Below are 20,318 nucleotides of genomic sequence, written 5' to 3'. Positions count from 1 at the left end.
TGATGTAATCCCAAATCCATCCTGATTAGATTTTTTATATGTCAGTAGCTTGTTTTTGTTCAATTTTTTTGTTGATCCAGTACTATAAAATGTATTTTGGATTCAGATTCAATCTTACCTACTCATATCTGAATTTTAATCTGTGTACTATTTATATTTTGGATTCAGATATGGTAATATCCCGCCCAAGTCCAACCCATTTGCACCCCTAGTTGGATTGCCGGAAATGGCGCACTCAAGGCTTGCGCACCTCTCTCTCTTTATAATATATTCTGGTTCGTGGTGTTTTATGATAGATCTGAACCATTAGATGTATTTTATCATGCTCGATTTAGTGGGAATTTGCTCTTGCATTATGTTTTTTGATGAAAAAATGTATTTTATGAGCCAAAAATTTTTGTTACCTTCGTAGCCATTGATTTTGGATCACCGGTAAAAACTATACCATTACCTATAAATGTTTTTTTTAAAAAAAAAAATTGGCAGTTTTTTTTAAAACTAACATTAAAGATGTGATGTACATGTTTCACTTAGTGGTAATCGGCTCTTGAATCATCCAATTACAACTCTTAGACCAGATTCTATAAGGTTTCAAAAATCAACAACCTAAATGCGTGATGTTTTTTTAAGTCATAAAATCATGTTTTTCATAAAAAAAAACATGATCCAAAAGCTAGTTCCTACTGTTGAATCCATCCATGAGGTTGGATTGGATCAAAACAACCTGCACCATAGAGATCTTAAGTCATTTGTAAGTAATGGCATCATTAATAAAACATTACCCTTTTATTGCAAAAGATTGTGTAAATTCTTAGTATCAGCAATATTTGTGACATAGCAATCAAGGGTGTCACAAATCATATTAATTTGGAACCGCATTGTGATCTACAAAGGCATGAAAACTTTGTTCAATTTGGCTGCTTAAATTAAATTCTCACGGAATATTATGTAGTACGTTCATTTTTTAAAATAAAAAGATATCAATTATCATATAAAACAAAATGGGCTCAGGTTCTAATACTAGCTTGGGTTTCAATAGGCTCGGTTCATGTATAAAACGAGTTTGGTTGCATAATTGGTTCGGGTACAAAGCCACTTGAGTTTGGGCCAGTTCAAGAATAAAACAGATTCAGCTATATAATTCAGTCGGTTCAATTTTATACTATGTAGAACCATTTTGATAGGGTATGAATGACGGATTGGGTCCAAACAAGTTCGGGTTGTCATTTACAATACCCATGACCCGACCCGAATGCATTGGTCTACTAAAATCGGGTCAGGTCCAGTATAATCGGTTCAAGCCATGTGGTGGTCATGCAGCTGCTTGCCTGACAAGCACCCATCTTGGCATTTTCTCAAGAGGATTGTGGTGTCCATCTCAAGAAATGTTGAGATGGGTGATCAGTATTAGTGGAGCAACAAGCTAAGCATGCAGCCCTGCTGCATTATATATATATATATATATATATATATATATATATATATATATATATAAAGAGGGAGAGAGAGAACTGAACATATTAGGCCCTATTTTTTGTTCTGCCTCATAAGTGTTTTATGGTAGATCTAAACCGTTAGATGCATTTAGCATGCTCGATCTAGTGAAAATCAATTATTGGATCATGTTATATATATGAGTAATGTGTTCCTTAGTCTTATATTTTTGTTAGGTCTCATTAGGCTCCTTCAAAAATAGTAGTTTGAAGTATTTTTTTTTCACGTCTAATATTGTAGATGTGATCTATAAGTTTTGTTTAGTGGAAACCGGCTTTTGGATCACCGGAATCTGACCTGTATACAGGTTTTTTTTATGACCTTGGTTAAGAAAAACATGTTTTTTTGTCAAAAAAAAAAAACATGACCCAAGTGTTGATTCCCACTAGATCGAGCATGTTAAACACATCTAACGGTTCAGATTTATCATAAAATACTTAAAACATAAATGAGGCCTAATATGTTCAGTTATATATATATATATATATATATATATATATATATATATATATATATATATATATATATATATATATATATATATATATATATATATATATATATATATATATATATATATATATATACACACCATTAGGCATAACAGTAGATGCCCAATCATCGAATATAGCTCGTTTGTTCTATTTTGTGCAAGAACCATTTAGCAGTGGTCGTGATTCCCGCTAAATGTCTAGGCAAAAACTGAACATTTAGCGGCAGTATGGATCTTTTTTGTGCAAAAAAAACTCCCACTGCTATGGCGTGTCCGTTAAATGACTTGTGTCATCCTCCTCTCTTACACCCTCCTATATATATATATATATATATATATATATATATATATATATATATATATATATATATAGAGAGAGAGAGAGAGAGAGAGAGAGAGAAGTCATTTTTTATGTCAATCACTTTTGCTGAGCATCCATCTCAACGTTTTCAGATATAATCACCCAATCCATCTTGATAAATGAGAAATGCTGAGATGAATTACTGCCAGACATGCTGCTACATGCCCAGCATGTAGCTATTATATGCTACATACTATGTAAATTCGTATTTATATAATTATATATAAGATATATACTAATAGTTATATATATAGGTTAATCTAATATTAAACTAATTATATTTAATATTAGATGAATTCAACCTTATTAAATTGACTCAAATAGTTTTAAAAGAATATCAATTTTTTAAATGCATAGTTATTTTTTTAGGCATTATAATTCTTTTAAACTTAGAGGAAAATTAAAAGTCAAATATATTTTCCAAAAAAATACTTTTTAAATCTATCAAAGTAACATTTTATCTCAAAAAGCAGCCATGCATTTTAAATATTTTAATAAGGCCAAATTCATCTAATGTTAAATAGAATTAGTTTAATGTTAGATTAAATATATATATAACTAATAAAACACATAATTCTTAAAAACATGTCATAATAGCTTCTGTATGTCCATCTCGTGTCCTGTTGACACATGACATCAAACAGCGTCCCCCGTGAGATAGCATACAAGTAAATCAAGATCTCGTAGGTCGACCTTTGGGCAAATTTCTAAAGCTCAATGATGACAGTAATTGCTTGTCCCATAATCAACTTGCTTTTGGTATAATCGTGATTAAACAAGGGAATGACACAATGGACATGACAATGGGTTTGGCCAACATCGTCCTACCCACAGTAGGACATGCCGACATCGTCTTAAGAAACATTGAAAACCATCTTTTATATTTGCACTACGATGAATATAACAGATCTTTTTTAGATTTAATTATAGCCCTAAAAAACTGCAGTAGACATGAAGACCTAGTCACGCTGGCTCAGCCTGCCATACCTACTATCGTCATGCCGATGCCTGTGGCAATGTCTTACCCCCTGGTGGCATCTTCCTACCCCATTTTTTTCTCTTCAACAAAAGGGACATATAGCTGGCAATTTCCAACAATTGGTGGAATCTCATAAAAATTCTCCCATCAAAAATATGAAGATGCTTAAACTTTTTTTGGTGGAATCCTATTCCAATTCCACCTTGGAGGCAAACATGAGACAACTTTGAACTTGCATAGGAGATGCTCTTAGCATAAAAGTCGGTTGTATTCAGCAAAGGCTCGAGGCATGACGACAGTAGGTATGGCAGGTTGAGCCAGTGCGACTAGGTCTTCATGTCTAGTGTGATTTCTTCAGGCTATAAATCTAAAAAACAAAAAGTCTTATGTTCATAGTAAGTGCAAAATATAAAAACACTACAAGAAAAATGTTAATTAGCGACGAAAATATGTGATAGATTATTTCTGTCACAAATTTGCGACGGATTAGCTAGAGAAAACTAGTTGTCGCCAAAATTTGTATTCGCGATGGATTTTTTTCTTCGCAAAATTCATCGTGAATTAACGATGGATTTGCAACAGAAAAATTTTGTCGCAACTTAAAAAAGTTCAACGCTAATTCTGTCGATTTAAACCGCAAAATTCTCCCTCCCCCTTTCTCTCTCTCTCTCTCTCTCCCCCTTTCCCTGGTAAAAGCCCTAATTTCTGCCATGATGCCTCCATCCCTTCCCCTTGTCCGCAGTGGGACCGAGCCGGGTGCTATCGCCGTAACCACCACCGCCTCCGCGTCTTTCCCTTCCCCATCGGTTGGTCTACTTCCCCAAGATCATGGTGGTCTTTGGGCTCACGATTGTCGGCATCTCCATCCTTATGCTCCCCGTCGATGTCGCCAACCGCCAAGCTTGTCGCCACGCCATCTATAACGGTGCCTGCAATCTCACCCTCCCCATGAGAGATCTGTGGCTCGCCGTCTACATCATTGATGTCGTCCTCGTCTTCTTCGTCATCCCCTTCGCCATGTTCCATTATGAAGGGGACCAGGACAAGTATGTTCATGAATCAGAGGATCCCATGTGTTCCTTTCTTCCTCTCCTCAGACGCTCATCATTTATGCTGATCGTTCTTTATTTTATTTTACCTTCATCTTTCATTGGTTGATTGATGCGTTGGTTTCTTGTTTCATAGGAGCATCGGGAAGAGGATTGTAAGCGCGTTGATGTGGGTCGTGGCTACTGCTATTGTCTGTGGTCTTGTCCTTGGCATTCTTTATGGTCAGTATTCTCCATCCTTTTTATTCCAAATGCATGGCCTTGCGTGTATATGTGCTTGTTTTCTTCCCTAACCCCCTTTTTAGAAAAAAAAAGTTTTGTTCCCCCTGCAATTTCAGATTGTAAATCAGGAACCGAATCCATCAAACCTGCATGCACATTCCGTGTTTCCCTTTCTTCTTCATGGATCATTGAGGATTTCATTTTGTGTGTGGTGAATTCAGGTGATGATAACCAGCCCTCGATCGGATTTGTACATTAACCTACCTGCACTTAGGAAGCTTGATACGATGTTACTCATAAGATCCTAGAGTGATGCCCTGCGTAAGGTTATAGTGATTAATTCCTGCTTGAATTCAATATATGTGGAATTGGAAGTGATTGGATATCACAATTGATGATTTGTTGGGAATACTCGATAGTTTTCGAGAAATAGAGTTTTGGTACGTTGATCGCGGGGATACTGGTTGATGATGGTGGTGATCCTTGTTGTTCCAAAAGGAGGTCTTACCAACGGCAAGAGGAAAAATAGTGGCTTCCATGTCCGCAAGTCCCGCCAATGGGTTGTTTGTTGATGCAAGAAAGAAGTTGTAACACTCAAAAAATTGCTTGACTCAAATTCTAAAGGCTTCCTTGGCTATAAATAGCAGCGTACTAGCAGAAATGGAGATACCTAATGTCTACTTTGAGAGCTTGCCAAAGGTAAGTCTTAGCTCTTTTCAGTTGGTTGTGCTATATGCTTCACTTGCTTGTGCCTTCAAATAATTTGTATTTACCTGTATATAAAATAAGTGTTTCTTTGTGGCAAATTGTGTGTAGGATTCACTGAGCGAATCCTGAGATGGTATTTTCTTGTTGTGATGGCTTTGTTCTTACTCGATGTAATTCTATAATTGAAAACAAAAGTTTGTGCATCTATATTTTGTGTATCCTTTTGCCTATTTTGTCTGGATCATTTTGCCTAAATAGGCCGTGCTGATATACTCATACTAAAAGTGAGTCTCCCCTTACTCCCTTGTTGCTAAGAGATTTGAAGATGCTTAAGTCTGGAGTTTCCTTGCTTTCGCCTTTAAACAATTCTAAACCTTTTGGCTGGTCATATGAGAAGTTGATTAGATGACATATAATGTGTCCATTGACAACTTATGTTCTAGAGGTCGTGATTTGTTAGTTCAAGAGAGGACGATAGTGTTTTTTGAGATGTTTCAGGTTTGCTTTTAGAACTGGACTTTCCTATATAAGATGGGTGCTTCTGCAACACTGAAGCATCCATGTCAACACGGTGCAGTGCAGGTGCAACACTCGACACGGCTTGTTGTATAGGTTAACAAGCATCAGGTGTGGTCAATCTGCACCCAACCATTTTTTTCCAATTATCATCACTCTCGCACCCAAGGATTTTGAAATTGCTATAACGCGTTGTTCACACCCACACTTGCACTATGTGTTCTTTCAGTGTTGTTGGTTTCTAGACATATGTAGTGGATTCATAATGGTTTCCAATGCCATCTTTCCAGCCATAAGGCACAACTGTTGGAAATTATGTGATCCAGTATGCCTTATCTTTGGTAAGCAATACTAATGTAATTTGGTAATGCTTGTCTTTTGTTGAGCTTAAAGTTGTATTTTGTATCTTCCTATTTTATGCCCCTCCATAAAATTGATTGAGCGTTATGCTTAAAAGTCCACATACTTCTTGAATTTTTCTAATAACCTCAAATAGCATTATATCAAGATAGAATTTTTTCTCAACAGAGGAGTGCATTATTAGTGAGAAAGCATGAATCTATTGTATCTCACTTCTTGTTTCAAAGTCACCTACCTATTGAGTACAAGTCAGTCTGTGTGCATGCGCGGGTGTGTGTGTTACGTACTCATCGTGTTCTACTTTTTAGACGAGTAAATTTAGTAATTGTCATTTTAATCTTTTTTATTCATGTCCTCCTTCCTTCCTTCCTTCCTTCCTTCCTTCTTCCCTCACTCCATCTCTGTTGCCGCCCTGTGCCACTGTCGTGAGCCTCGTTTACGGTGCCACCTCCTCCCTCTTCTCTTTTTCCTTTCCCCGTCAAGCCTTTGCATTCTGGTTCCAGCAAGGGCAGAGTCAGCCAGAAAAACTCTAAGGTCAGCATCATGGTTTTATATTCTTAAACAGGGTATTTTGTCATTTATTCACTTTCCTAAGAGGATATGATTTATACTTTTGAGTATTCATTTTAGTTCATGGTTGATTAGTTGTCTTTGGGATTCACTGTGTTGATAGGCACTAATATTTTTACTCGGCTACTATAATTGCAATCAATTAGGTCACCCCCAGATTGGGCAGCCTTGCAATGTATTTCTTGACCGGTTGCTTTGCTATGCCATATTTCTGACTTTTGGTTTTGCATTTCACAACTTTCAATGAACATATGATGTCCAATGCCCGATCCAATTAAATAAACATGAACTTTCTCTTTTCTATCAGCAAATTGAAAGATAGATAGATGCATTGAATGTCATATGAGATTCTTGTTTTGGTCTAAGATTTTGATAGGGGTCCAGGTTTATGCAGTATTTAATTGATAACCTTTGTGTTAAGTGTTTAATTCATTATAGAAAGATCGATTTCCATTACAAACGATTGAAAAAAAATTGGAATGGTAAAGCAGGATGCACATCTCTCAAAAGATAAATAAACATTTATTGCTCAATAAGTGATCAATAATATCTAACAACATGAGCAAAACAAAGTATTTCTCAGTATTTTCATATATGTGCTAAAGTTTTTTACAGAAAATGCAACAAAAATATCATACGGATTATAGTTTGGATGATTATATAGTCCTTGGATACAAATACAATTAATGAAATTGCAGATAGAACATTGATGGATATAGCTATCTGAAATCAGATTGTGACTGTGGGCTATTGCCATGCGTAATTGCACAAAACAACCTAGCCTCCTGGTGCATGGTTGTACATGTGCATATGTAGTAGATGCAAGCAAAACATTTACACGTTACAGCTAAATGATGCATCTAAGCAAAATAACATGTATAAAGTATTTTTATTTATAGCAGTGAAAGTATTGCAACACAAGCTATAAATGTTAGGTTCCAAGCAACATGGGAGTTCAACACTCTGGAATTTATTCTAACTTAGGTTCAAGATGGAGATGCAGTTAATTTATTCTAACTTAGGTTCACTGGAGCTGCTTTAGAGAAGGAAAAGGATGAATCATGTTTCTTACTGAGTTTTTAGGCATCAAAGGTGTCATAGGAATCAACTGGCTTGACTGCTTAATAGCCAATTCCTCAAGCTTTCAAGTCTTGATGGACACCTGTATCAAAGAAGACAAGGTATAAAACAATAGAACAATTTCTCAGCAATTTTAAAATGAAACACATGCTTGTGGAGTGGTACAAGCATGTGCATGAGCTATACTTAATGTTTCAACTGTATTAAGACCAGCTGGTGTGCCTGGTGGCACAGAAATTGCACTTGCTATGGCAATTTGTTGAACAGATGCAAGCATGGGGATGTAGCAATTATAACAGGAACTTCAGTCGAAGCAAATGTCCAGTCATCACCGCCAATAACAGATGTGTTGCCTAATGGTAAGGCTTGAGCAACCATGCTAAGGCCAGGAGAAGGAACTCTACCTATATCAGGAGCTCCAAGACTGTATGACAATTAACATCGAAGGGAAGACAAATAAAGAAAATAAAGATTGTATGTGTCATACAGAAAATAAGCACCCTCTACGAGTTTTAGGGTTTTTTGCTTCAAAGGGTTTTTTGCATCAAATGCATACAAGTTTTAAGGGTTTGAACATTACATAATATACAAGTTTTAGTCAAATATACAAGTTTCTGAAAACATAAACCAACATAAAGAAAAGTGTCACCATGCATCCAACCTTTATCCATCTAGATGTCCCTATCACAACTTGATTAACAAATAAAATGATTGAAGCAATGTCACCATGCATCCAACTTATATCCATCTAGATGTCCCTATCACAATATAAGATAGAGGTTTGCTCGTCTATATTAGAGATTTGCGGTTAAATATATATATCTAGCCAAAGTCTATTGCGCAGAAAATTGAGAGAGAGAGAGTGAAAAGTCAATGCTAGCTAGCCCCATAACAATGTAAAAGTTGTAAGTGTTTTTTATTTTTATTTCTTTTTGCAGATATAGTTTTCATTTTTAATTTATCCTTTTTGCAGATACTTTTTGTAGGTAAAAGAGGTGTGGGCCTCTCATAGCGACTTCACGCACACTATGGCAATATTTTTATTTCTTCTTGCAGATATTCCTTTGAATTCGAAATTCCAGATGCAGAAAGGATTAAGAAAGAAATGAGCATTGATAGCTTGCAAAAAATATGTATAAATTTATACCTCACAAGAAAAAAACATCAAAAAATTAACATTGCTAGATCATCAATTTTTCCTTTGAATTTTATGCAGGTGTTGATTTCATATTGGACAATGTGGGTAGTTCTTACTTCCAACGGAATCTGGACAGCTTGAATACAGATGGAAGGCTTTTCATTATTGGCACGCAGGGTGGTACTATTGCTGAATGCAATGTTACTTGTTTCATAGCAAGACGCCTCACGGTACAAGGTATCCTTTCAAACACCATACCAAATGCTTTAAAAGATTTTTTAACATTGCAATTCTTTGAGAAAGGCAACATGATCAAAGATTCCACCAAGATGGTCCAATTCCTTGAGCTAATGCATCTAGTTTCAGTTCACAACCTCCACTGACAACCATGAAACTATCAAGTCCACCAACCACTAATTAAGGTACCTTTTCAAGTTAAGAGCACTAAGGTGATCGTTTAAATTTATAAAATGAATAATCTTTCCTAGTACTTTCTCATTTTTAATAATTCTTTAAGATGAATGATGAATCTTTAGAAAATTATAAATATCTGTAATGGATCCAATCAATTTAAGGCATGAACCAAAATCTTTGGAATAACAGTTTTTTATAACGAGTTCTGTTTGAAGATGAAAATGTATATTATTCTGGAGGATCTTTAATGACATCATTGCTATCAGTTTGTTGGGGAAACTCTGCCAACTGTATTGAACTATATTTCTCGTGGAAAAAAAATCCTTAGCCTCTACTTCTTGAATATATGAAATCCTTTCAAAAAATGACCCAAAATATTTTATGAATTTTATTAATTTTCATTAACTAAATTTGTTAGGTCTGTGTGCCATTAACTCCTCTTTCTGTGGGTATGTGATCTGTAAACACAATTCAGAAATTTCCATTGAAATTTACAACAATCAAACAATAGTTAGTTTTCTCCATTTAGAATTCAAATAGAATTTTCCATTGAACATCTGCAGGTGAAAAAAATAGTGAGAAATAAAACACTAAACTTAGTATATTAGACCCTATGCTCATGGAGAAACACCTTACTCAGACACCACAAAACTGACATGTCACACCAGTTAACCAATTGAATTTAAAACATATATATATATATATATAATAAAACTCGATCAAAGTTCTGTCCATTAGGGGACACGTGATGAGTTGTGGAGGCTAATTCAGAGTTTTTTTCCTTACAGGAGGGGGGTTCGAGGGTTCCCCTCGATGTGGGTCCCGCTGCGCAGTTAGCGGGCGAGGGTCCAGGGAGGGCGCCCCAGGTGGACACTACAAGAAAATCATGGATTAGCGATGGACTATATCCATCACTTATCCGTCGCTAAACTATTTAGCGACGGATTAGCGATGGATAGAGGCCATCGTGAATTTTTGCTCGCTAATTAGCGAAAAAACTTATTTGTCGTTAATTCCGTCGCTAATTTGTGACAGCTTAACGACAGACATTATCCGTCGCTAATCTGTCGCTAAATTATTTTTTTTAAAAAAAAATTGATCCCTATCGGGCGGTATTCCGGCAGCAATAAGCCGGACTTATACCGCGCCCGACAGGCATTGCACAGAACGATTGCTCTGCCTCGTCGTCGGACTTGTATCATCCTCCGTGAACCGATGCTCTCCGGCGTCACCGTCCTCCGTGAACCGGCGTCGTCATCCTCCGTGAACCGGCGTCATCATCCTCCGTGAACCGGCATCGCCGTCCTCCGTGAACCGGGATGCTCTCCGGTGTCGCCGTCCTCCATGAACTGACATGCTCTACGACATCACCGTCCTTCATGAATCGGCGTCGTCGTCATCCGTGAATTGCCATCGCAGTCCTCTGTGAACCGGCGTCGTCGTCCTCCGTGAACCGGCATCGCCGTCCTCCAGCGATCACTCTGCATCATCGTCGTCCACCATGAACTGACTTGCACAGCGATCACTCTGCATCATCGAAGTCGATTTAAATCGAGCGCGGTCGATTTAAATTTCGAACGGGGAGAGAGGGAACATTTCGTGCTCGGTTTAAATAAAAAATTAGCGAGGGATTTAGCGATGGAATTTTTTCGTCGCTAATTCATCGCTAATTAGCGACGGAAAAATGCCCTCGCTAAAATGTTTTCTTGTATTGAGAATTAGCGACAAAAAAATTATTGTCGTTAATTCGTCGCTAATTAGCGACAACTTAGCGATGAAACAACTTTCATCGCTAATCCGTCGCTACTTAGCGACATTCATGAAGAAAGTTTTCTCTAGCTAATCTGTCATAAATTTGCGACGGAAAAAATCCGTCGCAAATTTTCGTCGCTAATTAACAGTTTTCTTGTAGTGGGGGGCAGCGCCCCCCAGACCAATTTTTTTCTTGGGCTTATGTTTGAGACCCAGCTTTTTATGGATCATACCCGATTTTTTACTAGCAACTTAGTTAAAACTGCATAAAAAAAACCCTAATTTTTTATCAAATGAGGACTTTAACCCTCATTTGATTAAAAAATTCTAGGTGTGTACGCCTCGGCTTGAGTCGTGCCTTGCCTCGAGGTGTGCGCCTCAAGGCATATGAGGCGCACGCCTCAACTTTTTTTTTTATTTTTTTTTAATTTTGCATCAAATTAGCAACGGATAATATCCGTCGTTAATATTCAACGATGAATTTTTGATGGTTTGCGATGGATTATATTCCGTCGCTAATTCTGTCGTTATTTTAGCGATGGAATATAATCTGTTGTAAACTCAAATGAGTGCTTATTTAGCGACGGACTCGTGACAGATCATGTCTATCGTTAATCCATTGCAAATTAGTGACGAAAGTAGCGACAGATAAATTCTGTCGCTAATTAGCGACCATGATTATGTGATGGACGCTATCCGTCGCTAATCCGTCGCCAATCCATTGCAAAACTGTTTAGCGTTAGATTAACGACGGATAGCACCGGTCGCTAATCCACATTTTTTTTGTAGTGAAATGATTTTCATTGTAATTCCAAAAGTTTTGATTTTTGCTTCCGATTTTGTAGGACGATGCTGCCAAGTCCTACCGTGCGTCGGACAGAATCATTGAGAGGCAAATTATTCAATCACTTGTACCACCTTGTTATGCAACAGGACAAGCTTGCCACTTTCTTTCTCATCTAAAGAAACGTCATTGTCATTTTTTATGAGATTCGTACTAATCCAACGACGTCAGATCATATAATATCGCCTAAAGTTGCATAAGCTGTTTTGTTCGTCAAGTAGAAAATGGATTCTCTCGAATTCGAATTTTGTCTTGACCCATGGTTGGATTTAGGGCTGTAAAGGGATTGAATATGTCAGGCATGTTTTTATCTGGATACGGATCCTTTAAATAAGGCCCGAATGTACACTCTGATCAAATCTAGATATGTTCAATAGAGTACTTTCGGATCCGGATCAGCATTTTAAGTCAGATTTAGAATTGATCTAATCCAAAATCCGGCCTGATTACATTTTTCATTTGTCAATAGCTTGTTTTTGTTCAATTTCTCCTGGATCCAGTACTATGAAATGTATTTTGGATTCAGATTCAATCTTACCTACTCATATCTGAATTTTAATCTGTGTATTATTTATATTTTGGATTCAAATCTGGTAATATCCAGCCCAAGTCCAACCCATTTGTACCCCTAGTTGGATCGTCCGAAATGGTGCACTCAGGGCACTCTCTCTCTCTCTATCTATATATATATATATATATATTCTCGTTCATGGTGTTTTATGATAGATCTGAACTGTTAGATGTGTTTATCATGCTCAATTTAGTGGGAATCGACCCTTGGATCATGTTTTTTTGATGAAAAAAATGTATTTTTATAAACCAGAAAAATCTGTTGCTTTCATACCCATTGATTTTGCAACTGAAAAAACTGTATATAGGTAAGATTCCAGTCATCCAAAAGCCAATTCCCACTAAACCAAACCTATATATCACATCTATGGTGTTAGGTGTGAGAAAAAAATACCAAAAGCTCAGATTTTTTAAGGGGCCTAACAGGGCAAATTGAAAAAACAGTGCAGAACTAGAAAATTACTATCTATGTGTGTATGTGTAATTTATTTGTAAGAATCGGCTATTGGATAATTGAATTACAATAAGTAGCCACCTTTTCTAGATGCTTCAGAAATCATGCATCCATAATACTCTAGGTTTTGTTTTTTTAGAGAAAGTTGGGGGGTGATCAGACCCCTACCAATTATACAACCATGGCATTGGGATTCCATTTTGCACTGTCCCAACACAAGGTGACGTGCACTAACTGCTCTTGCTAGACAAGTGGAGCCCACATTGGTATAATACTCTAGATTTTAATGACTCATAAAATTGTATTTTTTGTCAAAAACCATCATTCAAAAACGAATTCCTAGCCAATGGATTATGGTGAACATGTTTGTCGGTTTTCATATATAAATATAATAAAATCATACATCTATTCTTTTGATGACAAAGAACCCTACCTGAAGATTGGAGAACCCCGGGTGAGGCCCCGTAAGCCACTCTACTCTGCCTCAAGTGAATTGGCTGCTTTTGATGCTGATTTACCTCCATACTTGGTGTAATCATGTGTTTTGCATAGAAACATATATATATATATATATACATATTTGTTTGATTTTCTTTCTTATTACACTTATATCTAAAGTTCATATTCTGATTGGAATTAACAGGTGTTGCATTTCTGAACACGAACTGGATCTTGAATGTTTGTTTAGGTCTTGCCTAATTTGAGGCATGTCCAACTATTTGCATCGATAAATGAAATGCAAAATTGGTGATCCCACAAATTTATATTTTTATTCGATGTAGGTTGGTTTCAACAAGTTCAAGTTTTAGTGCTGCATGAAGCACCAAACTGCATGGGTCAAGTATGAGATAAGGCTCTTGAGTTGCAAGTCCAATTTTTGTTCTCTGTCATTGTTTTCTCTTTGTTTTTTTGTTCTTTTTTTCTTGCATTTATGAAATCAGCTTCGTTACTGTTAGTTTTTTGGATATTAGCTTCTCTATTGTTAGTTTTAAAGTAGTGTTCTATGTTCTTTATTTTTTGAGACCTATCATTTTTAGGCTTTTCACTTTTCAATTTTCTTATAAGTTTTTCTCTTTATTTTTTAAAATATGCTATCAATAAGCATTTTTCACCTTTATTTTTTAAGGTTGAGTAGATAATTTATCATACAATCTAATAACATGACATTGTCATTACCAAAGTAATCTAACTTTCCAGTGTATCATACAATCCAATAACATGACATTGTCATTACAAAAGAAGGGCAGTTGACCGAGATGGTATACCTATCGAGGCTTGAAAATGCTTGGGTGAAAAAGGTTTAGAATGATTGACAAATCTTTTTAACAAGATTTGGCGAACAAATAAGATGCCTAATGAGTGGAGGAAGAGTACTTTGGTGACTCTATATAAGAATAAGGGTGATATACAAGATTGCACAAACTATCATGGTATAAAACTCATAAGTCATACTATGAAACATTGGGAGAAGGTGATTGAGTATAGGTTGAAGAAGGTTGTCATGATATCGAAGAATCAATTTGGTTTTATGCCTGAAAGATCAACTATGGAAGCTATACATCTTCTTAGACAACCTAATGAGAGATATAGAGAGAGGAACAAAGATTTGCATATGGTTTTTATTGATTTGGAGAAGGCATACGATAGAGTACCTAGGGATATTCTCTGGTGGACAATGATGAAGAAAAGTATTTCTCTCAAGTACATTAGTATAATTAAAGATATGTATGAATAAGTAGTAACCAATGTTTGCACTTGTGGAGGGGTGACAACCAATTTTCCTATAACGGTTGGGTTACATCAAGGATCTGCATTAAGCCCTTTCCTATTTGCTATAGTGATGGATGAGCTTACAAGATCAATTCAAGAAAATATGTCGTGGTGTATGTTGTTTGCTGATGATATTGTTTTGATTGATAAGTCTAGAGCTGGGGTTAATGCTAAGTCAGAATTATGGAGACAGGCATTGGAAGCAAGAGGTTTTAAGTTGAGTAAGAGTAAGACAAAATATATGAAATGTCGGTTTAGTAAGCAACGAAGTAGTGATGGGAGTGTAGTAAAGCTTGGTGAACAAGAAATACCGGTGGATGACTGTTTCAAATATTTGAGATTTATCATTCAAAAGTATGGAGAAATTGATGGAGATGTAAATCATAGGATAAAGGTTGAGTGGATGAAATGAAAAAGTGCAACTAAAGTATTGTGCGATCTTAGAATGCCATTGCGGTTGAAGGAAAAGTTTTATAGGACAACAATTAGGCCTGCTTTACTATATTGTATGGAATGTTGGGTTGCCAAGAGACAGCATATTCAAAAAATGAGTCTAGCTGAGATGCGTATGCTTAGATGGATGTGTGGAAATATAATAAAAGATAAGATTCAAAACGAGGAGATACGTAAGAAGGTAGGCATTGCATCCATTGAAAATAAGATGAGAGAAAATCATTTACGGTGGTTTGGATATAATCGGTGAAGGCCTAATGATGCTTCAGTTAGAAGGATAGAGAAATGGGAAAATATATTAGTTAAGAGAGGTTGGGGTAGGCCTAAGAAGACTTGGATGGAGATGATAGGAAAAGATATGAATGCTTTGAACCTCACCAAGGACATGGCATTGGATAAAAATGATTGGAGGAGAAGGATTCATGTGGAAGACCCAGAATGATTTTCTTTTGGTTCATATCGTTGACCCCAATTGTTTTGGGATGAAGGCGTAGTAGTTGTTGTTGTTGTATCCGCTGGAAGTGATGTTTGTGACCACATCCATGATGAGGTGCTTGGAGCACCTAAGGTCATATTTTCATTGTCATCCCTCGTAGCAATTTGAGGATGACAACTTGGGGACTAACGATCAGAGGGCTCTCATTGACCACATCTATTGGACATGGTGGGGGAAGCAACAACCTAGCGAGCTCCAACTGAACTTATTCCTCCCGAATACTCCTACAAAACTTGGCAAAGTATTAGATATGATTGTGTGGTCTTAGTACTATACATTTAACTTCCATTTGGTGCAAATTATAGAACTTGGAATCACTCAAGCGTTAGATTTTTTTCATTTAATGAAATTGTTAAATATTTTCACACATTATTTGTGACGTTAATTATTCTTTTGACTAAAATTGTTGTAGGATTCTATTTATTTTTGTATTTGCTACATTTGTGAGACATAATAAGCTTAAAAAAAATATTGTTTCACTGGCATAATTCTGCGTTAGTAAAGACAACTTCAATGTCACAGATCTTTGTTAGTAGAATTTGTTTCACTGGCACATATTAGTGTTAGTGAAAACTACTTCACTAGCGCAAATTTGTGCCAACACAACCTTTTTCAGTGGCACAAAATTGTGCTAGTAGAACCTGTTTCACTAGCGAAAGTTTTATTGGCAGGACTTTTATTGGTGCAGCTTCTGGCGTAATTGTTGCACCTGTAAAACCCCCTTTTATTGTAGTGTGTTCTTTTTGTCATGTCCTTGTGACATAGGTTTACAGCTTCCCTATCGGTCTCATTATCACTACATAAATTTTGGATATGAATACAACTCTACTATTTTGGGTCTAGTTTCTTAAAATTCAATATGGATTCGAATCTAACGTGGTCTTATCTATTGGTATCTATGATGCATCTCAAAAATTTGAAACATCATGATATTTTGTAAAGTATTTGATACCTTTAGTAATATAAATCAAGCAATTTCTTCTCTTCTCAATCTTAGGTCGTGTTTGCCGCCCTTTCTTAATGTCTGGAAGGCCTTCTAGGCGTGGGTCCTAGTATATTTCAGATGAGAAGGTGTTTGGATGGCTAACTCAGGGCTCCTTCTCATCTAAAGACCAATGATTAAACCAATAAAATAGGAAGGCGAAAAAAGCTCTTTTTTGTGGAAAAAAGTTGTTCTTCACGAACAAGAAAGAGTGAGCATGTTGCAAACACGGTTGCAATATCAATAAATTACAATCAATGCCATATATACAAACTGGAGGTTAGGGTTTTCTTCGTCTCCCTCCATTGGTGATTCACCATCTGAATTCACCCCACAAAGCAGAGTAGCTGAAACAACTCTTGCCATGTTCACCAACAACAAACATGAACACATAAACACACCCCTTCTCGCTCTGATTGCATGGAGACAATTCCTAATCCCCCTCTTTTGCTCTTCCTATTATGAACCATCTCTCTCACTTTACATAGATTCTTCAATGGTGACCTCTCTTGCTCAAGCCTTCTCATCTTCAAATGGCTTCAGAAGGAACATGGGTTTCACCACTCCAGTTTTTTTTGCTTTGTGGTCGCTCATGTTTGTTGCAGAAGAAGGTTCCTCTTTCTTTTGGATTTGTAAATCTATCGAAAACTAAAGAGGACCGTCAAACATGTTCTCACTAAATTGTTGAAATCAAAACCGAAATAAAACTTGACTTGAAAGTGTACCTAAATCTATAAGTGTTTTGGTAGATCATTGATGGGTATGATCTTACAGAACTTGTATATGTAGCCTTATACTTTTCTCTAAACTTTATGAGAGGGATTGAATCTCTTTATGGTTGTATGGAGAGCCTCAAAGAGAAATCCATTATATAAGGTTTGAATGTCATAACCTAGCTTGTATCCAAACAGGAGTCTGTCTCCAATTCAACTCATTACAGAATTGTACATAGAGCAGGTCTCTTCACATGGCCTAACATACCATATGAGATATCACATGGTCCAACCGGATTAGATCACATAAACCAGACCTAAATTGTAGACAATCTTTAACGTATGTAGGCCTACATGATTTTTCTAACACTTTCTTGTAATGTTGGTTCTTATCGGTTTTCTCATTTTTTTTTCTGGTGCTGCTTCAATTTTTTCTTCATTTTTTACTTTCCATCCCTTTTTTTTCACAGTCTATGGAAGCCAAATGGATTCTCTGCCCTCTACTTCTCTTCTGTTTCATGGCCTCACCATCTTCCTCAATCAATTATGAAGGTACCCACTAAAATTCTTGCATTTTTTCTTTTTTATTTACTGATCAAAGTGGAGAACATGCACTCAACAGGAAGGTATCTTCTTTTTTTGGTTTTTCTTCTACCCAGAAAGATGACATATTTTTTCATGTTTCGATGCTTTCCAGATTCTCTTTTATGTGAAAGGATCTTCTACCAATTTTGCTTGAATTGGTGTTTTTATGGCTTGATTTAGGAAACGCTCTATGTGCCTTGAGAGGCAAGCTTTCTGATTCTATCCAAGTGCTGCAGAGCTGGGATGACACTTTGGTCAATCTGTGTACATGGTTTCATGTCACCCGTTATTCTGAAAACTGAGTCATCAGATTGTATGTCACCTCGTTTGAGCAACTTAGGAATTCTTGCTATGTATCTTTTTGGAGTTTTCAGTTAATTTGAGGATATGGTCATCCTTGTGTTTATGTTAAATTTCAAGGATTTAGGGAACTCTAATATCAGTGGTCATTTGGGTCCTGAACTTGGACAGCTTGAGCATCTTCAATATTTGTATGTACCGTTCTCTCTTTGTGTTGTTTATGTTAAATTTCTGATGCATGTGTGCGTAACTACAATGTTGTCTTTCTGATTAATAATGAGTATTAAAACTATGCAAGGATGTCTTTAACAATGATCTTTGTGACCCTATGCAGGGATATCTTTCTCATTTAAAGCTTGATTTGGATCTGCAGAGTCATGACAGAAAGAAGAAACAAAAACAACTGAATTTTGAGAAGAAGATTGTTACAAAATTTAGTATAGAATCTATATTCTTTTTTTGGCTGAAGTGTGTATATGTGTGAAATTGGTTTGTGAAGTTAAAGCTTCAAATGGATCTGCAAAGTCATAATAGGAAGAAGAAACAATAAGTTCAAGTTATGGCATGTACTTCAGTTTATACTTTGCACCATTGTGCTAAAATGTGATGTTAGTTTCATTAAGAAACAAAGCATAATAGTGAACCAACTTTCAGTAATCATTATATGTTCTAGGTTGCATGAATCTGGGCTCTTGATTTCCATAACTTTTGACATATGCACACAACCATGGTAAAAAAACATTCCATGTTTGAACATTTATTTGCAGAATTTTTAGGGCTGAATAATCTTGAAAATGAAAATGTTTTAGCCTGTCCAACCGATATGGCTTTAGCTTACTGAATCCAACTAAATGGAGTCATATTTGATCAGATATTGGATAATGTTGAGAAACAACTGACATTCCCATAAGTGTGAATCGATTGAGGCAATACAACGATGACAGTGGAAGAAAGGTAAACGTTCAACAACGGAAACAAAAATAGCATACAAAGATTTACGTGGTTCATTTTCAAACTGAGGTACGTCCACGATAACCGATAGGTCAACACCATACACTATTTTTAAACAGAGTTTACAAAGTGCCCAAATGACATAAGCCCTTACAAACACACGAAGATGTAACAAAATAAACAAAGAGGATATACCTCACTGAAAAACAAATAATGAATGCTTTGAAGAACCAGCCTCACGAAGCTGTCCTGAAAGAAGTGTATGCCTTTATTCACAACACACCCTTTTGATGCCTTAAAAGTGTTTCTCACACTTTCTTCATGCCCTTTTCAACTCTCTTTTTCTATCTCTCATTCATCCCTTAAATAAAGGATGAGACACACACTTAATGCAGAAGACTAAACGTCTTGCACAACTTATAATGCGGTTGAACTGCCTTATCACAAATCGCTATCCAGCGAGTACTACAAATCGTTATCTAGCGAGTACTGAAACAAAACGTTATCCAACGAATATTGCAAATTGCTATCCAACGAGTATTACAAATCACTATCCAACGAGTACTGAAACAAATCACTATGCAGCTTAAAGCACTAACCACAAATCGTTGATCCTCAAAACTCTGAACAACTGAATCGTCATTCAGCTGTGAAAACATCTACAAATCGCTATCCAGCAAATACTCTAAATCGTCCTCGAGAAGATCAAGCATCGTGCTTCGAAATTCTACCGCGATAATGAATATGCATCGAACTATTGATGATGCCATAAATGATCAGTTATCAGATGATCCATTTCCAATATAGATGAGTCCCATAAGGAGGGAAACCCAAAAATTTTATTGACATCCTTAGAGAGAAATTTAAATAGGTGAAAATGGAAGAATCACTTTCTCAGCTTCCACTTTTTATTTGGGAACTCTTATTGGAGAATCAAAGTTCTCATCAGTTTGTCTAATATCCAATCGGACCCTTTATTACAAAAGGCCTACAAAAACAGCGTGATCCAATACCCTCCGGTTGGGTTCAGGTTGGGCTGGATGGGTTTAACCTATTCCCGACCC

The 20,318-nt window shown here is 36.4% G+C and overlaps 1 protein-coding gene across 3 annotated transcripts; it reads left to right on the top strand.

The window, feature by feature from the left end:
- Positions 1 to 4,021: 4,021 nt before the first annotated feature.
- Positions 4,022 to 12,886, top strand: LOC149841352 (LIMR family protein At3g08930-like). Of its 3 annotated transcripts, XM_090004766.1 has the most exons (6): positions 4,022 to 4,373; positions 4,513 to 4,598; positions 4,820 to 5,297; positions 8,806 to 8,965; positions 9,049 to 9,207; positions 11,982 to 12,886. In XM_090004766.1, exons 1-3 carry the CDS (start codon positions 4,156 to 4,158, stop codon positions 4,855 to 4,857), a joined length of 342 nt encoding a protein of 113 aa, XP_089860892.1. In that variant the 5' UTR covers positions 4,022 to 4,155; the 3' UTR covers positions 4,858 to 5,297; positions 8,806 to 8,965; positions 9,049 to 9,207; positions 11,982 to 12,886. The 3 variants fall into 3 exon arrangements, with proteins under 3 accessions (XP_089860892.1, XP_089860893.1, XP_089860894.1); XM_090004767.1 differs by lacking the exon at positions 8,806 to 8,965; XM_090004768.1 differs by lacking the exons at positions 9,049 to 9,207; positions 11,982 to 12,886 and having other exon boundaries at positions 8,889 to 8,945.
- Positions 12,887 to 20,318: the final 7,432 nt, after the last annotated feature.

The sequence above is a fragment of the Nuphar pumila genome, chromosome 4, assembly GCF_984573655.1.
Source record: "Nuphar pumila chromosome 4, dmNupPumi1.hap1.1, whole genome shotgun sequence".
NCBI lineage: Eukaryota > Viridiplantae > Streptophyta > Magnoliopsida > Nymphaeales > Nymphaeaceae > Nuphar > Nuphar pumila.
This window is presented reverse-complemented; position numbering and strand designations above follow the sequence as displayed.

Bases quoted from the DNA above. Each gene is read 5' to 3' on its own strand.
- LOC149841352 (XM_090004767.1), top strand. From the start codon at position 4,156: ATGGTGGTCTTTGGGCTCACGATTGTCGGCATCTCCATCCTTATGCTC. The intron at 4,374-4,512 runs GTATGTTCATGA...CTTGTTTCATAG, and splicing joins TATGAAGGGGACCAGGACAA to GAGCATCGGGAAGAGGATTG. The intron at 4,599-4,819 runs GTCAGTATTCTC...TGGTGAATTCAG, and splicing joins TGTCCTTGGCATTCTTTATG to GTGATGATAACCAGCCCTCG.